Source organism: Microcaecilia unicolor, chromosome 5, assembly GCF_901765095.1.
Source record: "Microcaecilia unicolor chromosome 5, aMicUni1.1, whole genome shotgun sequence".
Taxonomy (NCBI): Eukaryota; Metazoa; Chordata; class Amphibia; order Gymnophiona; family Siphonopidae; genus Microcaecilia; species Microcaecilia unicolor.
The window spans coordinates 154,692,276-154,715,198 of NC_044035.1; the positions used below are offsets into that span (position 1 = coordinate 154,692,276).

General features: G+C 41.3%; 1 protein-coding gene across 9 annotated transcripts in view; it reads right to left on the bottom strand.

Annotated features, from left to right (window-relative positions):
- Positions 1-22,923, bottom strand: part of SORBS1 (sorbin and SH3 domain containing 1) — a 426,813-nt gene that overhangs the window by 16,186 nt on the left and 387,704 nt on the right. For 7 of the 9 annotated variants that reach the window (XM_030203463.1, XM_030203457.1, XM_030203461.1 and 4 more), the window contains 3 exons: positions 18,903-19,637; positions 12,537-12,623; positions 3,064-3,123 (listed from right to left, as the gene is read on the bottom strand). In XM_030203463.1, coding sequence (XP_030059323.1) covers positions 3,064-3,123; positions 12,537-12,623; positions 18,903-19,637 — 882 coding nt within the window. The remainder of the gene's footprint in view (positions 1-3,063; positions 3,124-12,536; positions 12,624-18,902; positions 19,638-22,923) is intronic. The other 2 variants (XM_030203462.1, XM_030203459.1) reach the window with 2 other exon arrangements.

Consider the following 22,923-nt stretch of genomic DNA (forward strand, 5'->3'; position numbering starts at 1 on the left):
CATCTTGGTGGGCAATTTGGAGGAATCCTTTACAATTAAAGATTGTAACCTTTCCAGACTATTTTCAGAGTCTACTGGTCTGAAGTTATAAGGGGCCACCTTGCTTGTAAAAATTTCAGCCTCTCTCCTACTGGAAGGCCATCTAGGATGGTTTCTGAAACAAAGGCTATGCTCTCCTGAAACCAGTCAAAAGCTCAACCCTTGCTTTGACTGGGGAGTTGTCTGAGACCTCTGGGCCCTCTGCTGCCTTGGGTGGGAGCAAGACCCCTTGGATGTCAGAAAAGTGTGGGAAAGTGGAAGGTACCTATGTCTTTGAGAGTATCAGGACCTTTGTTGCCCTCCAACATACCACCTCATAGATGTGGAAGCCAAGCTGGGGAGTTGGCTTAGAGAGTGACTTAATTGTATCTGAATGCTTAGTGGGCTACAGAAAACAAAGAAAACTATAAAATGCCAAAAAGGATGCTAAAGAGTAGATGCCCCAAATGACAGGATTTACACAGTGAAAAAACACAATGGAAGAAACAAAAGCAAATTCAAATACAACACGTAAAGAATTTTCTGACGTGAGCAGTAGAGAACAATGCAAAGATGTCCAGCTTGCTCTGCAGAAAAAAAACAAGACTGATCTGGTCCCACATGACAGCAAGTGTTTGTCGGGGAGTGTTTCTGCACAGACTCTGTTAGATGACATCACACAAGAATAAAAATATTACCCTCCTGCTCATCCTTGGGGAATCTCATTTGCATATTACCAGCCAAGCTTAAATTTAACTTCCAGCCTCAGCAGAGAAGCACTATGATCCTGAAATACTACACGATTCTTTTGCTCCGGGTTGGATATAAGATAACGTAGACTGTAAACTGATATGTTAATAATGCAGTACCATTTACAAACCAATAACCACACTAGGATGCATTAAAAGTTGTATTACATGTAAAACAAAAGTAATTCTTCCTTTCTATTCAACGTTGGTAAGGTCATCATTGGCATATAAAGGAACAAATCAGAGAAAGTAAAAGCTGTAGAATCTGTTACTGGATGACGTAGTCAAAGTGATAAACATTCAATGCAAAACAGAACAAGGGAAAAAAAACTTACACGGAAAAAATGTGATAACACACAAACCCAAAATGTATCCAGTAAATCCGAGACAAGTGATTATTCACATAATTACCAAATGAGGAAAAAAGACCTTCAATACCTGAACACCAATATTATGTAATTTTTCTATATATTTTAAAGCGATTTTGAAAACAGTTCTTGAAAAAACCACAAAGTTCTTGACCAATGACTGAACCTATTACCACAGAAAATGCCATAATATTGGTGTTCAGGTATCTGAGGTCTTATTTCCTCATTTGGTAATTGATTGTGAGTAATCACTTGTCTCAGCTTTACTTGGAGAAAAGACAGCTGAGGGGAGATATGATAGAGGTCTATAAAATAATGAGTGGAGTTGAACGGGTAGATGTGAAGCGTCTGCTCACGCTTTCCAAAAATACTAGGACTAGGGGGCATGCGATGAAGCTACAATGTAGTAAATTTAAAACGAATCGGAGAAAAGTTTTCTTCACTCAACGTGTAATTAAACTCTGGAATTCGTTGCCAGAGAATGTGGTAAAGGCAGTTAGCTTAGCAGAGTTTTAAAAAAGTTTGGACGGCTTCCTAAAGGAAAAGTCCATAGACCGTTATTAAATGACTTGGGGAAAATCCACTATTTTTGGGATAAGCAGTATAAAATGTTTTGTACTTTTTTGGGATCTTGCCAGGTATTTGTGATCTGGATTGGCCACTGTTGGAAACAGGATGCTGGGCTTGATGGAAAAAAATTATTAACCAGATAGTCTTGGGGAAGCTTTCTCTTGTTCCGCAAAATGAGCTATGAGAAATTGGATCTACTTTTTGGGATTTGCCAGGTATTTATGACTTGGACTGGCCACTGAAGGGAAAGGATGCTGGGCTCTATAGACTTTGAACTGACTCAGCATGGCTTCTTATGCTTTTATTAGTAATACGTATCACACTTCAAGAAAGATGTGGAAAAACTGGAGGAAGGCCAAAGAAAAACAGTAAAACTGATAAGAGGTCTAGATAACAACTTATAAGTATAGGCTATAGGAGCTGGCTTTGGTTGGCCTTGGAAAAAGACTGACAGGTGACTTGAAAGCAATATTCAAAAGCACGATGTCTCTGGGTGGTTTATGCAATGAATCAGTCTTTTCATCTGCACTATGGCCAAGATTCCTTTTACAGTAGTACTTCAAGAACATGCATATAGTCATCTCTGGTTTTGATCTGTTGAGCAACCTTGAAAAATGCATTTCCACTCCCCACCATCACCTTTAAAATATTTTTTTTCTTTTTCCTCCTTCATCTCTGAGCCCCTCTTTTTCTGGATGTCACCCCCAGGTATATTACTGCCAACCTGAGGGTTGGAAGAGAATCAGCATCAGTGCTACTTTTTTTAGCCAGCAGCAGCTACAGTCAACTGGCTTCTCTTTCAGGCCTATGCTTACTTCTTCTGTGGCATACCAAAGCCCACCTGGACGCAAAAGATGGGAAATCTAAATCTAGTCCTCGATGCTACAGTGCACAGTACTACAGCCTTTAATCCCTGAGAATCCTTGTCATCATCAGGGATGGAGGAATCTCTCTACCAAGCTGATCCCTTGGCATCTCTCTTTATGACTGGCAAAGGATACCACAGATGTGCCAACTTCCTCCCTCGGATAAACTGCATCTGAAAAACCCCAGCCAGATCCTGTGGCCAGGAGACTTGAACCAGAGGCTCCTACACTGCAAATCTAGAGCTGAATTGTAATGCTAGCCATGGACCAACAGAATTATTACTGACAATAACTCTCTGCGGCAAGACTAACGTGTTGACTGTAGAGATCATGAGTTAAACTCATGACTTACGTATTTGTTTTTCTCTTGGCTCCTAACTTATGGCTGTAACCACCCCCCGTATAATAATGCAGCTAGAAAATTCTGAGTCTAAAACTTTGTAGGATACCTCTTGCTGATACATCTTAGCATCTTATAAATGGCTGGCTTACCACATAGCTCTTTTCAGACTCTGTGAGATCAGGTCCTGCTCTCAGTGAGTGATGAGGCAGCTGTGATCATTAAGCAAATTATAAGAGACATAATAATATTATGAGATCTAGAGGAATAGAAGGCTATCAATGTTTTTTTTTAAATATACCTACTGTGCCTGCATGTAACTCATCTCGAGCCACTAAGAAAAGGTGTTAGACAAATCTAAACATTGTAATAATAATATTGCTAGTACTCTATGGAATAGATTTTTTTAGGATGATACAACCACCAAATTAAGGAGGTAGGCAGCTAGATTCTGCAAGGGGAGGTGGTGGAATATGATGCCTCTCAGTGATTACATTTAGTCACCTGGTGAGCATGCAGCACTACCATATCAGGGTGAAACTGCTGTAAGGCAAGAGCAGCTCTAGAAAATGCCACTGCAGTGGTGGTGTCACTTGAGCTCCAAGTCAGCTTAATCCCAGCTACCACTGCCACTTCTGCAGGTTCCAGGAAGAAGCAGTGGTAGTGATTAAAAAAGAAAAAGGCATGAAGCCTATTAGCCTGCCAGTCCTGCCCCCTTCCTATTTTGGAGGGCAGGCCTGGCAGAACCACTAGTGGTGTGCACATGCTAAAAGCCCCCTTCACTTTTTCTGTTTTATAGTCACTGCTGCTATACATCCTGGGAAGCTGCATCGGTGAAGGCAGTGCCAGCATCTGCGGAAGGGAAGAAGGAAGACGCCAGACAGTAAAAAGGGAGGGAGGATAGGGATACAGGCAAGATGCTGGATAGTGAAGGTGGGAAGAAATAGGAGATAGGGATCGGGGAGGAAGGAAACGGGATGTGCTGGCTTTTTGGAGGAGGAACCTGAACACGGGCAAGTTAAAGTAAGGTTAGAGAGGGTATATGAAGCCTCAGGGGAGAAAACAAAAAAAAAGAACCGGGCCGGGAAGGAACAAAGTGACAAGGAGATAGATACTGGATACATGGTAGAGATGCTGGACATAGAAGAGGGATAGGGACACAGAGTATGCTGGAATTGAAGAGGGGAATAAAGCCATAAAGGGGGAATGCTTGACATCAGGGAGTACATGAGGGATGCTGCTCATGAGGGGAATAGGGAGACAGGGGAGCTGCTGGACATAAGAGGTCATTAAAGACACAAGGGGTTTGCTGGACATGGGGGATAGGGAGAAAAGTGAGATGCTGGACATGGAAGCAAGAAGGATGAAATGCTGGACATAGGGGGAAAGAGACATAAAAGGAGAATCCTGGAATAGAGAGAACAGGGATACAGATAAGATGATGAATGCAGGAAGAGAGAAGATGCTGGACATGATGCTAGAAGGGATATGCTAAAGATAGGGAAGAGTACAGTGATAGAAAGGAGATGCTACACACAGGGTAAGAAGACAGAAGTGGGGATTCTGGACTTGGGAGACAAGAGGAGAGATGACTGATGAAGGCAGAGAGAAGGGAGGGGAAGAGAGGGAAGATGCTGAGTGAAGGGGAAAAGAGGAGATACTAGGAGAAAGAGAAAGGGGAGAGGAGGTGCTACATGGAGGGGGGAATAAGGGAGAGTTAGATTGTGGAATAAACAAATGAAGACTGGGAGGGCTGGGTGAGGGAGCGAGGTAAACAGCTGTATGCAGATGCAGTAAAGAAAGGGAGATAGAAGACTGGATAGTGAGGAGGAGGAGTGAAATCTGAGCAGATAGAGTGAGAGTAAAGAGAAGACAGAGGAAAGCAGAAACCAGAGACTGGGACCAACACAATTATAAACATTAGGTGGCCAGATATCAAAAGGTACAAAAAATAAGTTATTTATAAATTTAGTGTTTGGAATATATCATTTTTTGAAATTCACATTTGCTATCTTTATATTTTGCACAATAGAGGGGAAAATATATTCTATTTCTCTGGTGTTGCACTGCGTGCAGAGTGGAGATTCCTAGGGCTTCAGTTTTTGTCTATACTTTTCTATTTTTAATTTGTAGTAATTTATTCTGTACTAAGTGAAGCTCCATTTTGTTTTAGCCTGTTTGACCAAGGCCAGGTATTTTGTTAGCACCGAGAGGGAAATAAGACAGGTGCTAATATTTATATACAAGTTACAAATGTTAAATGTTCTAAATACTAGAATATACACAAGTATGTGCGCACATACACACCTGTTTGCAAAAGTTTTATCTAAGCACCATTCTGTAAATGCATGCCTACCTTGCATAGCATGTATTTGCAAGGGGGTATACACATGGTATTTTATAAAGGAAAATAGGCACCTAGTTTCTTTTGCAGAACCTGGTCCTCTCCCAGGAGCCCTCTGGGTGCCCAATTATAGGTGCTGTGTTATAGAATTGCCCTTTGAATGTCTGTGTAGGGGGAGTGGAGGAGTGGCCTAATGGTTAGTGTAGAGTAGGTTGCAGACTTGGGGAATTAAGTTTGATTCCCGCTGCTGCCTGATGGTTGGCAATGGGCTTAGATACTGGGGAACCAGGTTTAATTTCCTCTGCAGCTCCGTGTGACCCTGGACAAGTCACTTAACCCTCCACTGCCCCATGTACAACAGTAGTACAATGTACCACCTAGACTGTGAGCCAGATAGGGACAGTCCCAGTAACTGTAAAGTGAAGCTGTAAACCGCTTAGGTCTAAGCGGTATATAAATACTCGAATGAATGAATGGTAGTAATCCAGCATGTTTAGTTTTCTAATAAAGTACACTGATGTTCAAGGGCCCACTGCAATATACTATAACTAACAGATTTGCTCAGTCCTGAGTGACTTTTGTAAGGTTTTTTATTACTTCAGAATATGCCCTGGTACCGGCAGCTTCTAGCTTCTTTCCTCCTCTTGAGAAAAATTCTAGTAATAATGTAAATTAATGGGACACTGAATACACAATAACATTGCATATAAAGGCTTGATAAAGCAGTCAGCAGGGCAGAAAGTTCCATGCAGTTGTTAAAGGAAGTAATGGTACAATCAGAGAAGGAGCCATGCAACATGGACTGAAGTAATTCTCTTAGCTGAGGAAAACATCCTTTCAGGCAGGGAATTCTAATAAGGAAGGGAAAAGGAACTTATTCTGTTGACACCCTATCTACTTACTGACAAGGAAGGAAAGCTACAGATCAGAATCAGGGCTACCAACAAGTACCTCACTCAGAGAAAAAATGCCACTGTGCTTACCAGCAACAAAATACAGTAGTAGACAGAAGCACAATCATTGAAATGCAGAAGAAAAAAAGTTGTGTAATACACAGAGAAACAGAGAAATTAAGGGAACAATGTTCAAATCTGCACATTTTGATGCAAAGTTCACAAGTACTTTCCCTGTGAATCTGGCACCAGTGGTCAAAGGGAAAGTAAGGGTGTGCTCTCTCTTTAACAACTATCCAAGGAAAAAGTACCCAAAAACATTTGTGCCTGTTTTTCTGTGGATACTCTTTCCAGTAAAAACAATGTAAGTAATTTTGAAAATATAACACTGCACTGCTGCTTCCCCAACTTACCCCCACCCTGCTTTCCATGAAAATGTGGGTAAAAGCAAGCATATGGACTTTTACCCACACATAGGATGGGACAATTTCAAATAGTCCTTTACTTGTGAGCATAGGCATTTAAACAGATAACTGGCCTTCACTAAGGCTACATCTCAGGCTTGGAAGGGGAGGGGCTGAGTTTGGGTGGTTGTGTATCTTGCTTTATATAGGACAGTTCTATCCTTAAGAGATGATCTTACACTCTTGTAGTTCAATATTCATACAATTTCACCCCTTCCCTACCCCGCCACCACCTACCCTTTCCCAAAACCAACCATCATTCTAATCTGAAGGGCTTGGACTCTTATAGCTCCACAGTAAACAACTTTCCCAAAAAGCTTTCCACCAAAATCCCTCCCATCCCAGCCCATAATTCCCCCTCCCTTCTCTCCAGATGCATTAATCCCCACTTCCCTAATTCCAAATCCTCCCCCACCTCTAACTCAAGAAACCTTTAAAAGCTATAAGGACATTGATCTCAGAATTAGTTACATATACTGTCTAGGAGTCGGTGAAGAGGATTCTCCCATCTGATTCAAAATAAAACTATGCACTTTTGGATGGCGCATCTGAAGATATTAAAACCATACAGTCAGAAAAAGGGAATGATGCTTAAAGGATAAACCTAACTCTTAGCTCCATCAAGAGGAGTTTGTACAACCTATTTTGCCAATGTCGATAAGATAGCGATTCATCCTGTGTCCAGAATTGCAAAATACACCACTTCCCAAGCATACAAGCCTTAGTTACCTAACAGCTAGATCCTTTACCCTTTACTCTTATCAAGGATACTTGGCCTAGCAAGATGCCGAATGCCTTGAAATTGCACTTTTTGCTTGAGGACCCTTTCCAAAAACCTCACTAACATTGTCCAAAACATTTGGATTAGGTGGCAGCCCCAAAAGGCATGAAAGAATGTATTACCTTCTTTTTTTTTTTTTTTTTTACAGTTTGTACACCGTAGACTATCCACTCCCCTCATATTGTATAATTGTGATTGAGACATGTGGAAGGGCATTTTCGATATGACATCTAAATCCAATTTTGGACGTTTTGCAAAATATGTTCAAAAATCCAATAGCATGCTAATGTGGCCATTTTCTAACCAGAAAAACATCCAACTCTTTCTTTCGAAAATGGCCATTTGCTAGATGTTTTTGTGCTCAGTGTGTTTTATCTTTTAGGACCATTTTTGAAGAAAAAAAAAGTCCAAGAGAAAAAATGCACAAAAACAAGCCACTGGGACGTATGAGTAGACTGGCCACATAGACATCCTAGCAGAGCAGTGTGGCACCCTAGGGGGCACTGCAGTGGATGTCACATAAAATGTCCCAGCTACACATCTCACCGTTACCCTTTTATATTGTATGGTGAGCTCTCCAAAACCCACCAACTGTGTACTCAACTGTAAACACTACAATAGTCCTTATGCCTGCAGGTTTTTTGGTGGGTTTTGAAGGGCTCACACTTTCCACCACAAGTGTACCAGTTAGAGTGGGATATGGGCATGGGTGCCCTTCTCTATAGTCCACTGCACCAACCACTAGGCTATTCCAGGGACCTGCTTGCTGCACTGACTAGTCATAACATCTGAAGCTGTCAGAGAGGCTGGTATGTACTGTTCCTTTCACATCTTTGGGGGATGGGAGGGGGTCAGTGATCACTGGGGGTGTAAGGGGAGGGGTCATGCCTTAATCCCTCCAGTAGTCATCTCATCAGTTAAGAAACATTTTTATGACTTAGGCGTGATTGAAACAGGTCTAAGTAAACCGTCAAATTTTTAGCCCTACACGTTTTTGCTTAGTTCCATTATGGCAGAAAAAGGTCCAAGTTTTGGGAATGCCCAAATCCCGCCCCTGATTCGCCCTCATATGATTTGGACGTACTGCAGAGAAAAATGTCTCAAATCCGAGTTTTGAAAATTGTGATTTGGACGTTTTCCAGAGAAAAAAACTTCCAAATGCTATTTTATACCGTTTGAGACTTTTTTTTTTCATTTGAAAATGAGCCCCATAAATTCTATGTAATACCCTGTGTATTGGCACTCTCTCAAAGATGCACAATTTTTGTGGTATGTCCTTCAGCCAGCGAAATATATTCAGTTGCTCCAAAAGAATTCCCAGATCAATGCTCCTGCGCTGAACAACAAAAGAAAAGTCTTTAGTTGGGGAATCCTCTTCAATCTTTTTATGTAATTTAGAAACTGTCAGAGATTCCTCCTCATCCATAAAGAATAGCTTCCTACATTTGGACCCCACCTTTACTAAGTGCTTGCTGATTTAGTGACTGTGTGTAATACCTCAGCTGACAATATGCAAAATGTTCCACTACTGTCCCTTACTTTGCTAAAGAACAGATCTCACGTGGGCATCAGCATCTAGAATTTTCCAGTTTCTTACTCCCTCTTTCAGTCAATCTAGCATCAGAGTTTCAGAGCCTGGAAGAAAATCCATGTTACCACCAATTGGTAGCAAACCGGTGCAACCATAATCCTAACCCCAAAGTCTAGCTAAATCTTGCCATACAAGTCACATCGAATTGACCAATATGCTATTCAGAAGATATTTTGGCAAAGTAGACTGTTGGGCATGAAGCAAATAATTCAACTGCCATGGATATAGAAAGCTTTCCCCACATCCAGAAGAATGCATACAGTACTATACATCAACCAGTCTCCCAGATGTCTCAGGAGGCAGGCCATATTATATTTTCTAATGTCTGGCATGCCCAAACCAGCTCTTTTCTAATTTTCCAGTAAAAGATGGCATTTCAATTTGGCTTTCCTTCCCCTAACAAAATTTAGACATTAGCCTGTAGAGGCCTTTGTTATCCTTCTGTTTTAAACATAGTGGGAACAGTTGTATATAACCGTTCAGGAAATAGGGTCATATGGAAGAGGTTGATTTTACCCATCAAAGATAAAGACACATTGGACCACCTCTCTAGACAAGGATGAGTATCTGGAAACAATTTATCAACATTAAGCTTATAAAACCATCCAGGTCGGTAGACAATTGGATAACCAGATATTTAAAGGAGCCTTGAGCCCATTTTAAACAGGTGTTCTGACACCAGCTATGGTTTGTCAAAAGTTGGGATTAGAGTACTTCAGATTTAGAGAAATTTAATGTGAAATCTGAAAAATGTTCAAATTGTGCCAGTAGAGAACGCACAGACTTCACAATATGTACCAATAAATGTCTGCAAATGCAGAAATCTTGAAAACCGTAGGTCCAATCTGTACTCTCCTAATAACTGGGATAGTTAGTACGTCCTGAAAGAGCAGATCCAAGGTCAACACAAATAACAAGGGCGACAACAGACAGCCCTGTCTTGTCCCTCTAAATATAGTGAAGGAGTCTGAGGACTGTCAACTAACTCCAACCTCCATGGTTGGTTTATAGTATAAGGCTTGGAACACATCATAAAATGATCCTAAAATACTGTAAGACTGCAGCACTTCAAACATGTAGTTCCATTGAATTTTGAAAGAGCCTTTTCTGTTCACTAGTTTTGATGTAAAGAAGGCTCTTTCATTTTATGGATCTGCTCTAGGGAAGCTATTACATGTCTCAAATTGTTTTCAGGATGGCGAGAGTGCACAAAGCCTACATGAGGAGCTGTCACCAAACTAGGGAGGATCTGTGCCAATTTATTGGCTAGTATTTCTGCAAGTGTTTGCCTCAAACTTTTACAAGAGAAATTGGCCTGTATGACTCTGCTCAGAGGGGGTCTTTCCCTGACTTTAGTAGCACAACAAGAGACTGGGAGACTCAGCGTCCAAATGGTAGATGACATTTAATGTGAGCAAGTGCAAAGTGATGTATTTGGGAAAGAGGAACCCAAACTATAGCTAAGTGATGCAAGGTTCCACTGCTGGTATATACTCTCCTCTATATGAATAAAATCACCCTGCTCATTTTGCAACCGTACTACCCTTCTAGAGTCCTCCCATGTTTTTGCTAATTGAGCCAACATTTTCCTAGCTTTATTGGCATGTTTTTTTATAATTGAAACTTGTAGATCATTTTGCCTTGGCATGGATTAGTTTTTTTAATGCCAACTGTGTCAAGAGTTGGGTTTTATTTGCAATGGTAGGGGATAACCATAAGTCCATCTGTCCTGTCAAACTTTAGCCTCTAACCAGATAATCTCTCTTTCCTGAGTTTTTGCCTTATAAGAGGAGTAAAATATAACCTCACCCCTCAACGTTGCCTTTCCAGCTTCCCAGTAGAGTACCGGTCTATCTTTAAATTTCAAATTATGCTGTTTGTATTCTTTCCACTTCCCAATTAGAACATCATAAAATCTGGTATTGTAGTATAAATCTAAGGGAAATCTCCAATGTGATGGCCCTATTGGACAATCTTGTGGACTAGTCCAAATCATGGCATGATCTGAGACAACTGTTAGTCCTATCTCTGCCTCCTCTAACTTAGAGGAAACTGATTTGGACAATAAAAGATAATTACGTGATTGTGTTGTGTGACCTCTCAAGAGATGCGTGAAGTCTTGTCATTGGGGTGCAAAAATCGCATGTATCCACAAGTTCCAACAGATCATATAACATTGGTATCCCTCTTGAGGTTTCTATAGGGGTGACAGAAGATACATGGGATTTGTCTATCAAGGGATCAAAAGACACTATTAACCTTCCCCCCCCCCCCCCCCAAAAAAAAAAAAATCAGTATGGGGACATTTTGAATTTCTGCAGGTGTGATAATAATGATTTATAAAAAGATATAAAAAGACATCACACTGATCAGGTATATAGATTTGACAAATGGGCAAGGATTGTTGGTTTATAGAAACATATGCTAATATATATCTGCCCTGTACATCAGCAACACTTTTGTGTTTTTCTAATGGCTGAGGGGGGATATGATTGAGGTCTACAAAATCCTGAGTGGTGTAGAACGGGTTAAAGTAAATTGATTTTTCACTCTTTCAAAAAGTACAAAGACCAGCAGACATTCAATGAAATTACATGGAAATACTTTTAAAACAAATAGGAGGAAATATTTTTTTCACTCAAAGAATAGTTAAGCTTTGGAACTCATTGCCGGAGGACGTGGTAACAACAGTTAGCATATCTGAGTTTAAAAAAAAGGTTTGGACATAAAGATCATAAGGAGAAAAAGCCTGTTACTGAGATGGGCATGGGGGAAGCCGCAGCTTGTCCCGGGATTGGTAGCATGGAATATTGCTACCCATTGGGTTTCCGCCAAGTACTTGTGACCTGGATTGGCCACTGTTGAAACCAAGATACTGGGCTACATGGATCATTGATCTGACCCACTATGGCTATTGTTATGTTCTAATAAACCTTTTCAGAACAATATAATCATCCCTGCTTTTTAAAAATTATTATTATTATTATTAATTGTGGGTCCCTGTGCAATTTACAGTGTTCTCCTGAGGTGTGCTTCCTGTAATAATACCACTTGCACATTCTGTCTATTCACTATTCGGAGTATCTTGCTTCTTCTTATGGGGAAGATGTTCCCCCCACTTTCCAAATTATAATTTATAGCCTTCACTCCCCCTACAACAAAGGAGCCGTGAAAAAGGAGAAACCGTGCAATGCTCCCCCTTCCTAATTGCCCGAGATCATTAGTACTTTGATGCTACCCTCATTTTACATAAACCTTCCCCTTCCCCTAATCTCACCTCATTTGTAACTCTCACCCTCTACCCTCACCTTCCCAGACCACCTAAGAACCCAACCTTTTAAACCCTTCAACTTTTTATGGAAACAAACCATTTTTATTTGGGCTAATTTCAACGAATGTGGTAATGCTTGTGATACATGGTAAAGCTTGTGTCCTTTAGTGCCTTCCACTTTACAGTAGCTATTACTAACATTGAGATTTTTCATAAATATGAAAACTGCAAACTGGTTGTAAGAAATGCAGACAATAAAATATATACAGGTATGAGCTTACCGGAATGGGGCTGGAGGCGAGGGCATGTGGTGGGGACTCTGGGAGCAGGGCAGGACTTCTGGAAGTCGGTCCTCTATGTCCATCGGGCTGGAAAGGTAAATGGGGTGAATGGTAAAATAATCAAGCAAATACACAATATCCCAAGAAGATAGAGAGGAAAGAATACAAAACCTTTCAATGAAGGTGTCTATCAGCTCAGAGCTGAAGCAGTTGCGCAGTGGAAATGGCAACATGAATTTGGACTCGGAACCATTTCTTACATGCTGTTTGATAGAATACGTAGCTTACTTAAAAGGTGCACATGTGTATCTTAATATAAATTACTTCAATACATGGAGAGGGCAGCCCAGAAATCTCTTCAAAGTAACAACAACCTGTTTCTGTAGACCTAATTCATAATCAAGGTGATTCGGAAAGTCTGTAGGGAGCTTGTAGTCCTGAGGTATATTGCATCTAAAGGATTGCAAGCTGGGTTTTACATAGGGTTCCACTTCGAAAATTGGTGGGGGGTGGGGTCACTGGCTGTAATGTGGATACGTGAGAAACTGCATCTTCTTCCAGTGGGGACAAAGGCCATGGTTTAAACCATCTGTATGTGTATGGTCAGCCAGCTCTACCCTCTCCATCCTGGGATCTACCCTTAATTTCTTTAATCAGATCATTTAGGGCCATGCATACTAAGCCATGCTGTAGACGCGGTAATGCTAGAAACACCCATATATTCCTATAGGTGTCTCTAGCATTAGCATGTGCTAAAAAGCGCGCCTACAGTGTGGCTTAGGAAACAGGGCCCTTAGACGTAAATTTATCACATTTTTAGGCATACTATCTAATTTTCAGACTGAGGTTCATAGATGGAGAAGGTAATTTTGAAAACATTTTATCTAGGCACCTAAGCAGTTACTCAGGTAACACCAGTGCTTAAACATTATTCACTCTCACACCCATGCTGTTTTTCAGTGCAGGCAATTTTACTTGTACCTAAAATGAGCTTGATAATGGAAGAGCTGGGTGACAAAGCACAGAGTTCATTCTGAAATCCTGAATGCCATTCATGCATGATCTCTGCAGGACTAATGTGCCTGTGGTACTAGGCAGCCCCAAATTTTCTAAAGGAAATTCCATGGGGCGCTTCCCTTTGAAAATATACTTGCAAAGAAGTACCTGCAGGCCTGCAAGCAACCTAAGGGGGTTTAAAAATTGCCCCATAGTTATTTGCATACAGCTGCTCATAAAATGCTTTAAAAATATTACAGATCTCCCCATCAGAATGGACCAAAGTCCCATCACTCCCTTGCATTTTCAAAAATGTTTTAGGGCCCTCCTAGAGCCTAGTCATCTGAGCCAGCATTCCCATTTCTGTTCCCATGCTTGTATAATTGGTAGTTGAAACACTGAGCTGATTTTTTAGCTGTTAGATGATGCTCATTCAAGGCTGTTTGAGTACTTAGAAGATTTCCCTATCACAGGACTTACACTTATTATAATACCTAATAATTTCACCATGGAGAAGCCTTGGCAGCCTCCCAGTACAAAAGCGGCTCCTGTTCATGGAGGTGGTTGCAAGTCCTATAATCCATCCACTTTGTCAAAAGAAATGCACAAAAAGCCTCATCGTGATACAAGTTAATAGGAAAGTTCCACATCCTTCATTGAGAATCACAACTTTCCAGGGACAGCTTCACCCAAATCATAGCGTAATCAGACATCTTGTAAGCTCCTATCACAGCCTGGACAATAACAGATCCCTGGACAATTACAGGTAATCAATCTGAGATTGGAAGGAGTGGGCTCTCGACAGGTGCGTATAGTCCCTATCTGAGGGGTGCAGTATCCTCCACTCATCTAAGAGATAAAGCAGATTATAAAGCAGAGCGATTCCCTGCACTACCTCCCCCGCCTCCACATCTATCCAGAACTGGGTCAGCTACCATGTTAAAGTCACCATCCAGGAGGATGGGCAGGTTATCAAAGCTAGTTAAATGAGATATCAAGAGTCAGACAAAGTGCGTATCGTAGGTGTTAGGAGCATAAACACTACAAAGCATCAGCTGGTGCCTATCCAATATTATCTGAGCTATCAAAAATCTACCCAGACCATCAACCACAAGTTTGTGCAAAGTACAAGAGATACCTTTTCGAATTAAAATAGTCACTCCCACTTTTTTAGCCACTGCAGTGACCCCATAAAGAGTCCCTACCCACCAGTGCTTAAGCTTATCATGTTCTGTTGAAGTTCAATGAATTTCCTGGTAACTAAGTACATCAGCACACTTCCTATTTAAGGCTTGTATAATTTTAATTCTCTTGATTGGAGAGGAAATGCCTCCCACAGCCCAAGAAAAAATATTTACCCTGTCATATGGATACAGGAGCATTGAGACAACCAATGAATAAGACATACCACCTTGGATAAGGAGGGTCATCCCAGCCTGCTACACACACCTCATCCTTAACAATCCCCAGCCACATCTCTCTAAAAAAAAAAAACAAACACCCATTCCCACCCTCCCTCCTCCATCTCCCCACAACAAAATTACAGCCCCATCCCCCTCACACATTCCCCATTTGTCCATGGAGAAACAAAGAAATAAACAACACAAACAAAACCAAATTCCCCCCACCCCACTTCCTTCTATCCCGAACCTCCCCCATGGGGAATGACAACTTAAGAACACCCCCAACCCTCTCCTCCCCCTCCCTCCAAATGCCAGAAAAATCTCACAGTTCTCTTACAGGAACAATCCTCAAATGCTGAAACCAAAAAAGAAAGAAGGAAAAATGAAAGGGGCTCCTCCTGTGGAGACAACCAGGCACTGACATACTGTATCTGAAACAGGACAGAAAGTTCAGTACTGAAAAAGTGCCAGTGTAAAGAAAGCCTAAACAGAAGTGTAACCCAAATACCATCCATGCATATTGTCAACAGCGTCCAGTACATCAAGTAATACGTATTAACAGCATACTCTTATTCCCGCAATGAGCAAAAACAGGGTCTCCAGTGCATGAAGATAACATGAAGCGAAACAGCAAAACATCCCCAAAACATAAGGCCCTTAACAAAAGCACAAAAGCAGATTTATACAGCTAGATTGGTATTCTCTAGTGAACTTGACATACCCTGATACACTCATTAAAAAGCATGACGCACTGGGGGAGATTAAAAAAACAAAACAAAACCCAAAACAAAACCCGTCCCCTGGTAAAAGAGAATGATAGATCCCAGCATAGGAAGCCCAGAAGCGATCATGCTGTATTGTACAGTCATGAACCCGGGCTCCAGCGAAGACATCCAAAAACATGACCAAGGCAGCACCACAAAGATGAAGAAAACAAGCTGCTGCCACCATGAGAAGTATATCCAGGGCATCCACAACACTTGGTCTCAAAGTCCTAAGAAGAAGGCTAGAGTCAACAAAGCAAGCAAAATCAAAAGTCTCTGAAGAACCCCCTAAAGCTCACACTGTGTCCTGGGACACTGCGAGGTGGGCCAGGTGACACACTCCAGAAAATGCGAGGTATCCTCATGCTCAACTCACAGCTTCGCTGGGTACAACAGCAAAAGCGGATCTTTTTCTTGAATAGGATCTTGCATACTGGACTGAAGTCTTTCCTCTGCGCTGCCACCTTAGCGGAATAGTCCTGGAAACAACGTATATGATGTCCATTGTATGTGAGTGATGTACCCAACCTTAGGGTCTGCAAAATTTCCTGCTGTTTGTTATGTCACCTACTACTAGATGTATGTGCCCTAATGCAGGGTTTTCCAAGGTCTGGTCCTGGAGTACCCTTTGCCAGTCAGGTTTTTAGGATATCCACAATGAATATGCTTGAAAGAGATTTGCATATAATGGAGGCAGTGTATGCAAATCAAGTTCATGCATATTCATTGTGGATATCCTGAAACTCTGACTGGCAAGAGGTACTCCAGGACCAGACCTTGGGAAACACTGCCCTAAGGGACCCTAGTAGTATAAAGTAAAGCCCCTGACGCAGCTTCTTAGGAGGTAAAATGTGGCCATGTTTGGTCATTTGTTTTGAATAAAGTTGTGTGTTTACTGAACGTTGATTGCGATCCGTTCTGTTCTTTGACTAAAATAAAACATATACAATGATAAAAGATAACTCCCCTTATAAAGAAAATCTCTACCATAGACTAAGAAAACAAAAAGAAAAGAAAAAATTATACATATAATTAAAAAATAAAATTTAAGGGAAAGCTCTATTAAACCCCAGTCGAGGAGAGAACAAGAAAAAGAAAATTGTAGAAGAAATAAAAAGAACAATTAATCATAAACAAAATGGAGGACAAATTAAATCTTATTACAGTTACTTAAGAACAGTCTAATTGTGTCAGTCAGGCTGAAGGAACATCATCATCTTTTCAGAAAACTACAACTAATGTTGTCGGTGAAACATCAAAATCTAAAGAAGTCTGAAGAGCTCAGGGCTTGCTTTGCTCAGGCAGGTAGGAGTCTTTTAATGGCACTGTATTCTGGATATCAGATGGTGTCTAAGCCTTTTTTTTTTTTTATCAGTTGATCAGCTTTTTTGCTGCATTTCACTGTTCTTGAATAGAGATCTTGTGTTAGTTACAGAATATCCTGACACTGGAGTTAACTGCATTACCAAGTACTGACACTAGGTTTTTCTGGTTAAAGCTTGTTGTATTTCAGTAATTATTCTGAATCTACGACTAATTTTAGGATAGGCAGTGGAAGGGGTGGGTCCCTGGGGCTATGACCTGACTAATTTTTGGCTTCACATAGCTTCAGAAACTAGGCTCTCAGAATGAAGGAAGAGGTTGGTTAGCTTGGCCCCCCCACCACTGTTCCACTGTCCTTGAATTCCCAGGTTATACCTGATCCTCACATACTCTTAGGTCTCCTCTAGTGCTCCCATTAACTGAATTCCTGCACACTCTTTCCTAGCTTGCCTTGATCTTCTCATGGTCTGTCATTAACTGCATCTGATCCTTGTGCACCTTTCCCATACAGGGGACATTTCTACCAGCGCCCCCAAAGGCACGCTGAAAGAACTTATTCTATAACAGCAGCTGGGTGCCCACATTACCATAACTCAGCATCACTAAACCTTATATTCTGGCACCTCAGCTACACTAACTATAGATCTGGAGTAACTGTGGAATCATTATGGATAGAAATTCCATGTGTGAACGGAAGGAATATTCTCGTAGGGCTGTACTACCGTCCGCCAAGACAGAATGAATAGATGAAGAAATGTTTACAGAAATTAGGAAAGCTGGCAAATTGGGCAAAAGTATAATAATGCTCCCTTGCACTAATGTACCATGCCACCTACATGAATAGTGCTAAGTCGATGTGCTGCCAATTACGTGCATAAGTGTACAATTACCTGCAAAAGTGCTGGTATTCTGTACATTTACGCATGGAAGTGGTACGTATTTGGAAGCGCCCAGTTACAGACTTGCCCATACATTGTCTTAATCCGCTCTTGAACCCTACATGCCCTCTTATCATGCATCTGAATTATGCATGATTTTTCTTGGTCTAACTCAGAGCTGTCAATGGGGCTATCCTTTTTAGGAGGGAGATTTTCAATTTATGACATCAAACCCTTCCATCTGACCCCCTGGTACTGGTACTTTATATCCACCCCAGTGATAACATGGCTGAAGGAGAAAGAAAGATAACAGCTACCTCCCCTACCATTCCAGCTAACTTGTGTAGGGGGGCCCTTTGATTGCTTTCTAATCTCTTGGTGCCAATCCAGCCATCTTGTACTTTGAACCATGGAGGACTGACAGATCACATGAGATTACAGGGTCACTGTGTGGCTCAGATCTCAATATGGCTGAAAAAGTGCCTGCAGTCAGACCACACTGAGAGCTCTCACTAACTTGCATGTGTCTTCCATATCCCAAATGCAAGGAGTAGGGCCAGTTTAAGAAGTTCTGGTGCTCTGAGCCAACTTTTGTGTCCCTTTCCCCCATCTTGGGATGGGGTAGATCAGTGACACCAGAGGCAGCATAAAAACAAGGGCAGCAAATCCTCAAATAAACAATTCTTATCCATATGTTCTCAGCCTGTCTCTCATTTCTGCATGCTTTTTTACAGTCTGTACCAGAACTTTGCGTGCTTTCTCGCTGCCTATACAAGACCCCCCCCCCCCCCCCCCACTTGGCTCTTTCCTAGCCTGCATCAAATCACAGTACATATTTTCATACTGTTTCAGCAGTATTCCTATGTATGTCTCCTGTACAAATTATGCTTATTTATGCCATGTAGAAGAGGTAATTGGCCGCTAGAAAAGGACTAAATGTTTTCTCTAGTTACTTCCTGCAAGAGCTTTGTTAAGTAGCACAGCACACACATGCATCAGTACCTTTCTTTCATCTGTTGCAGTATCTTTCCGTTGATTACTGCATTTTCTCTTTTCTATTTTCTCAGTATCCGGTCCCAGAACAATACTAAGCAGGTCCTGACACAAGTCCTGTTCCTTACGGGATGCACATGACAGCATTTGCTTTGGGGTCCAGTCCCTGTTCAGTTGTACAGGCCTTTCAGATCCCTTTCCAGCACTTGCTGGTGTTTCACTAATTCTTTTATTTGAACATTCCCAATCCTTTGTGTCACTATCTCTCTGTTCTTTCTTCCTTTGCAATTGGAATTGGTTATTGATGACATCATTCAACTCTGAGAGAAAACTCTCAGAACTTGCTGCTACTGAGTAGGGAGATCTGTAGGAACTCACATCATGTGAGCCAGGAGATCCAACTTTATCTTCGCTATGTGAGGGGCTAACACTTAAAGTTTGGGCAGAGTAAGGTCTAGAAGAGCAAAGAGTGAGTGGAGAGAGAGAGGGGGTGGGGGTACAGCTGCCAGATAGAAGAGGGGATGGGCTATGCCCAGCAGAGGGTGTGATATTGTCTGTATTATACAGGAAGGCTTCAGGAAGTGGAGGCAAAGGAGGAGTTAAGCCAGGAGTGCTACTACGTGAGCCTCCCATTGTGAGAGCAATCCACTCAGATGTGATAGCCTGCACTTCTGGAGAGAGAGCCCTGCTCAGGACAGGTAGAGGTGGTGGGATTGGTGTATGTTGCCTGTCATAACCAGGAAACTTAAAGAAAAGAAGAAAAAGTGAAAAATTAATCAAGGATAAAAGCAGAAAATAAACAAGAGAAAGATAACAAAGGAAATACACAACTCAACTCTCCTTCACCGCAAGGTGGCATACTCATTTGAGAACTATCGCCCTCCTAACCACATCATTTTCCTCCATACACTTCAGTACATCTCCATCCTAATCACATCATTCAATTTCATAGAGTTCAATCTGCTACCTTTTGTACCATGCCACTCATCCCCCACAGACTTCAATCACCAAACCTCCTTAAGTGAAAAAAAAAAGAGAAAGCATAGAAACAGAGAATATCAGGAGTCATGACAGATATAAACCATAAAGCTCATCTGGTCTACTAACTTCCTCTTCAACACCACTGAGCCAAGGACCCTCTGTGTTTATAACATTCACTCTTGAACTCCAATACTGATTTTTTTGCCTCCACACTCTTTTCTGTATAAAAATATCTTATGCTGCTCCTCAGTTTTCAGCTCTCATTCTAGGATTTGCTTTCCATTGAAAAACAAAAACCCAAACAAACCTGTTTTTGGTAAACTGATTCTATATTTGAGGTGTTTTAATTGGGGCTGTGGAGTCGGTACACCAAAGATCAAAGAAGAGCGACTAAAATGATAAAGGGGATGGAACTCTCACATGAGGAAAGGCTAAAGAGGTTAGGACTCTTCAGCTTGGAAAAGAGACAGCTGAGGGGAGATATGATAGAGGTCTACACAATCCTGAATGGTGTAGAATGGGTAAAAGTGAATCGAGTTTTTACAAAGGCTAGGGGGATACTCAATGAAGTTACATAGAAATACTTTTAAAACTAATAAGAGAAAATATTTTTTCACTTAACGAATAGTTAAGCTCTGGAACTCGCTGTCAGAGGATATGGTAACAGTGGTTAGCGTATCTGGGTTTAAAAAAAAGGTTTGGACAAGTTCCTGGAGGAAAAGTCCATAGTCTGCTATTGAGACAGACATTGGGAAACCACGGGATTGGTAGTATGGAATCTTGCTACTATTTGGTTTTCTGCCAGGTATTCGTGACCTGGACTGGCCACTGTTGGAAACAGGATATTGGGCTAGATGAATCATTGGTCTGACCCAGTATGGCTATTCTTAGGTACAGTAAGCATTTCCATGTCCCCAAAGGTCCTACATTATTTAACACAAGGCTACTCTTCCATTCTTGTGTCTTTAAAAATTTAATTTTGTCCTGAACTTCAAAAACTACCCAAGAGTGTAAGACACATAAAATGAACATGTTTGGACACTTTCAAACACAAAAGTACTTCAGAGAAACGCTTTACCAAACATGGACCTGATTTACTAAGGCTTTTGTTTTCCTATTCTGTGTCTATGGGGGAAAAGCTTAGTAAATCAGGCTAATAGAAACATAGAAACTGATGGCAAATATAGAACATTAGATCTATCAGTCTGTCCATCCAGATTAATTAAGCAGCTCTACAATTCATTCCTCTCTTCTATGCTTGTCCTGTATGCTTGTCCCATATTTTCTGCAATTCAAACTCGTCTCTACCACCTCCATTGGAAGACTGATCTACACACATGCCAACCCTTCCGTAGAGAGACATTTCCTTAAATTATTCCCGAGTCCATTTCCTTTAAACTTTCTTCTTATGATCCCTCATTCCACGGCTTCCTTTCAAATCAAAGGAACTTGCCTTCTGTTCATTTTTACCATGGAGGTATTTAAATGTCCCTATCATATCTCCCTTCTCCGCCGTTCTTCCAAAGAATATGTATTTAGGCCTGTCTGTCCCCCTCTGTTCTGAGGTGGATCTCCAGAACTAGATACAAATACTACAAATGAGGTCTCTCTAGATACTTATATAGAGGCATTATGACCTCTTTTTCTTGCTGGCCATTCCTCTCCTTATGAACACCAACATCTTTCTGGCTTTTGCTTTTTCTACTTCTTCAGCCATCTTAAGATCATTAGATATGATCACCCCCAGATCCTGCTCTTCTTCTGTGCACAGAAGTACTTCACCCCTGATACTGTATTGCTCCCTTGGGTTTTTGCAACACAAATGCATGAGCTTGCATTTTTTAGCATTCAGTCTTACCTGCCATAATCTAGACCAGGGGTGGGCAACCACAGTCCTCGAGGGCCACAACCTAGTTGGGCTTTCAAGATTTCTATAATGAATATGCATGAGATTGCATACAATATAAGCAGTACATGCAAATCAAAGAGATCTCATGCATATTCATTGTGGAAAGCTTGAAAACCTAACTTTCTTTTAAATTCAGCTATGCTAACTGCTTTTACCATATCCTCTGGCAGGTAATAAATTCCAGATCTTAATTATGCATGAAGTGAAAAAAATATATTCTTATTTGTCTTAAATGTACTACTTAGTTACTTCCTGATGTGTCCCCTAGTGCTTGCACTTTTTGAAAGAATAAACTGATTTCCACTTACCCGTTGAACTCTATTCATGATTTTATAGACCCCTCAGCCAACTGTAATCCGAGCTAAGAGCCCTAACCTCTCTTTAAGCCTTTCCTCTTAGGGGAATTACTCCATTTCTTTTATCATTTTGTCCACTCTTCTTTTACTTTTTCTAATTCTGCTATATCGTTTTTGAAATGCAGCAACAATATTCAAGGCGTGGTCACACCATTGAATGGTACAGAGGCATTATTATAATCTGTAATAATTTCTAACATTCTGTTTGCCTTTTTGGCTGTCACTGCTACACAATGCTATGACATTATACAACAGTTTACCAATTTCAAAACAAATACTACACCACCATTGTAGCGCCACTTGTAATTAATTTATATAGTCAGTCGTCATCCATATTTCATTCTGCATTGCTCTGATGAAAGGAACAGAGCTGCTGAAAGCCAGTCACAAGCTTATTTAGCCCAGTAAAAATGTATTAGCTACAGCTTGTTTGTTGACATGGTCTACCGTGTTTCCCCGAAAAAAAGACATCCTCCGAAAATAAGACCTAGTAGCGATTTTGCTACATTTGTAAATATAAGGCCTCTCCCTGAAAATAAGACCTAGCAAACTTTTTTTTTGCAGCAGGGCCGCCGAGAGCCGGACAAGACCGCCCCCAGCCCCCCCCCCAACTGAGGTCGCCGGGCCCCCCCTCCACCCACCCTCCGTCACTCCGGAACTAACCTTAAACTCCTTTCACCTTCGCAACGCAAGTTCCCAGCAGCAAGCAGCAGCAGGGCAGACCTCTCCTTCCTTCCATGCCCCGCCCTCGCCTGACGTTACGGTACATCAGGCGAGGGCGGGG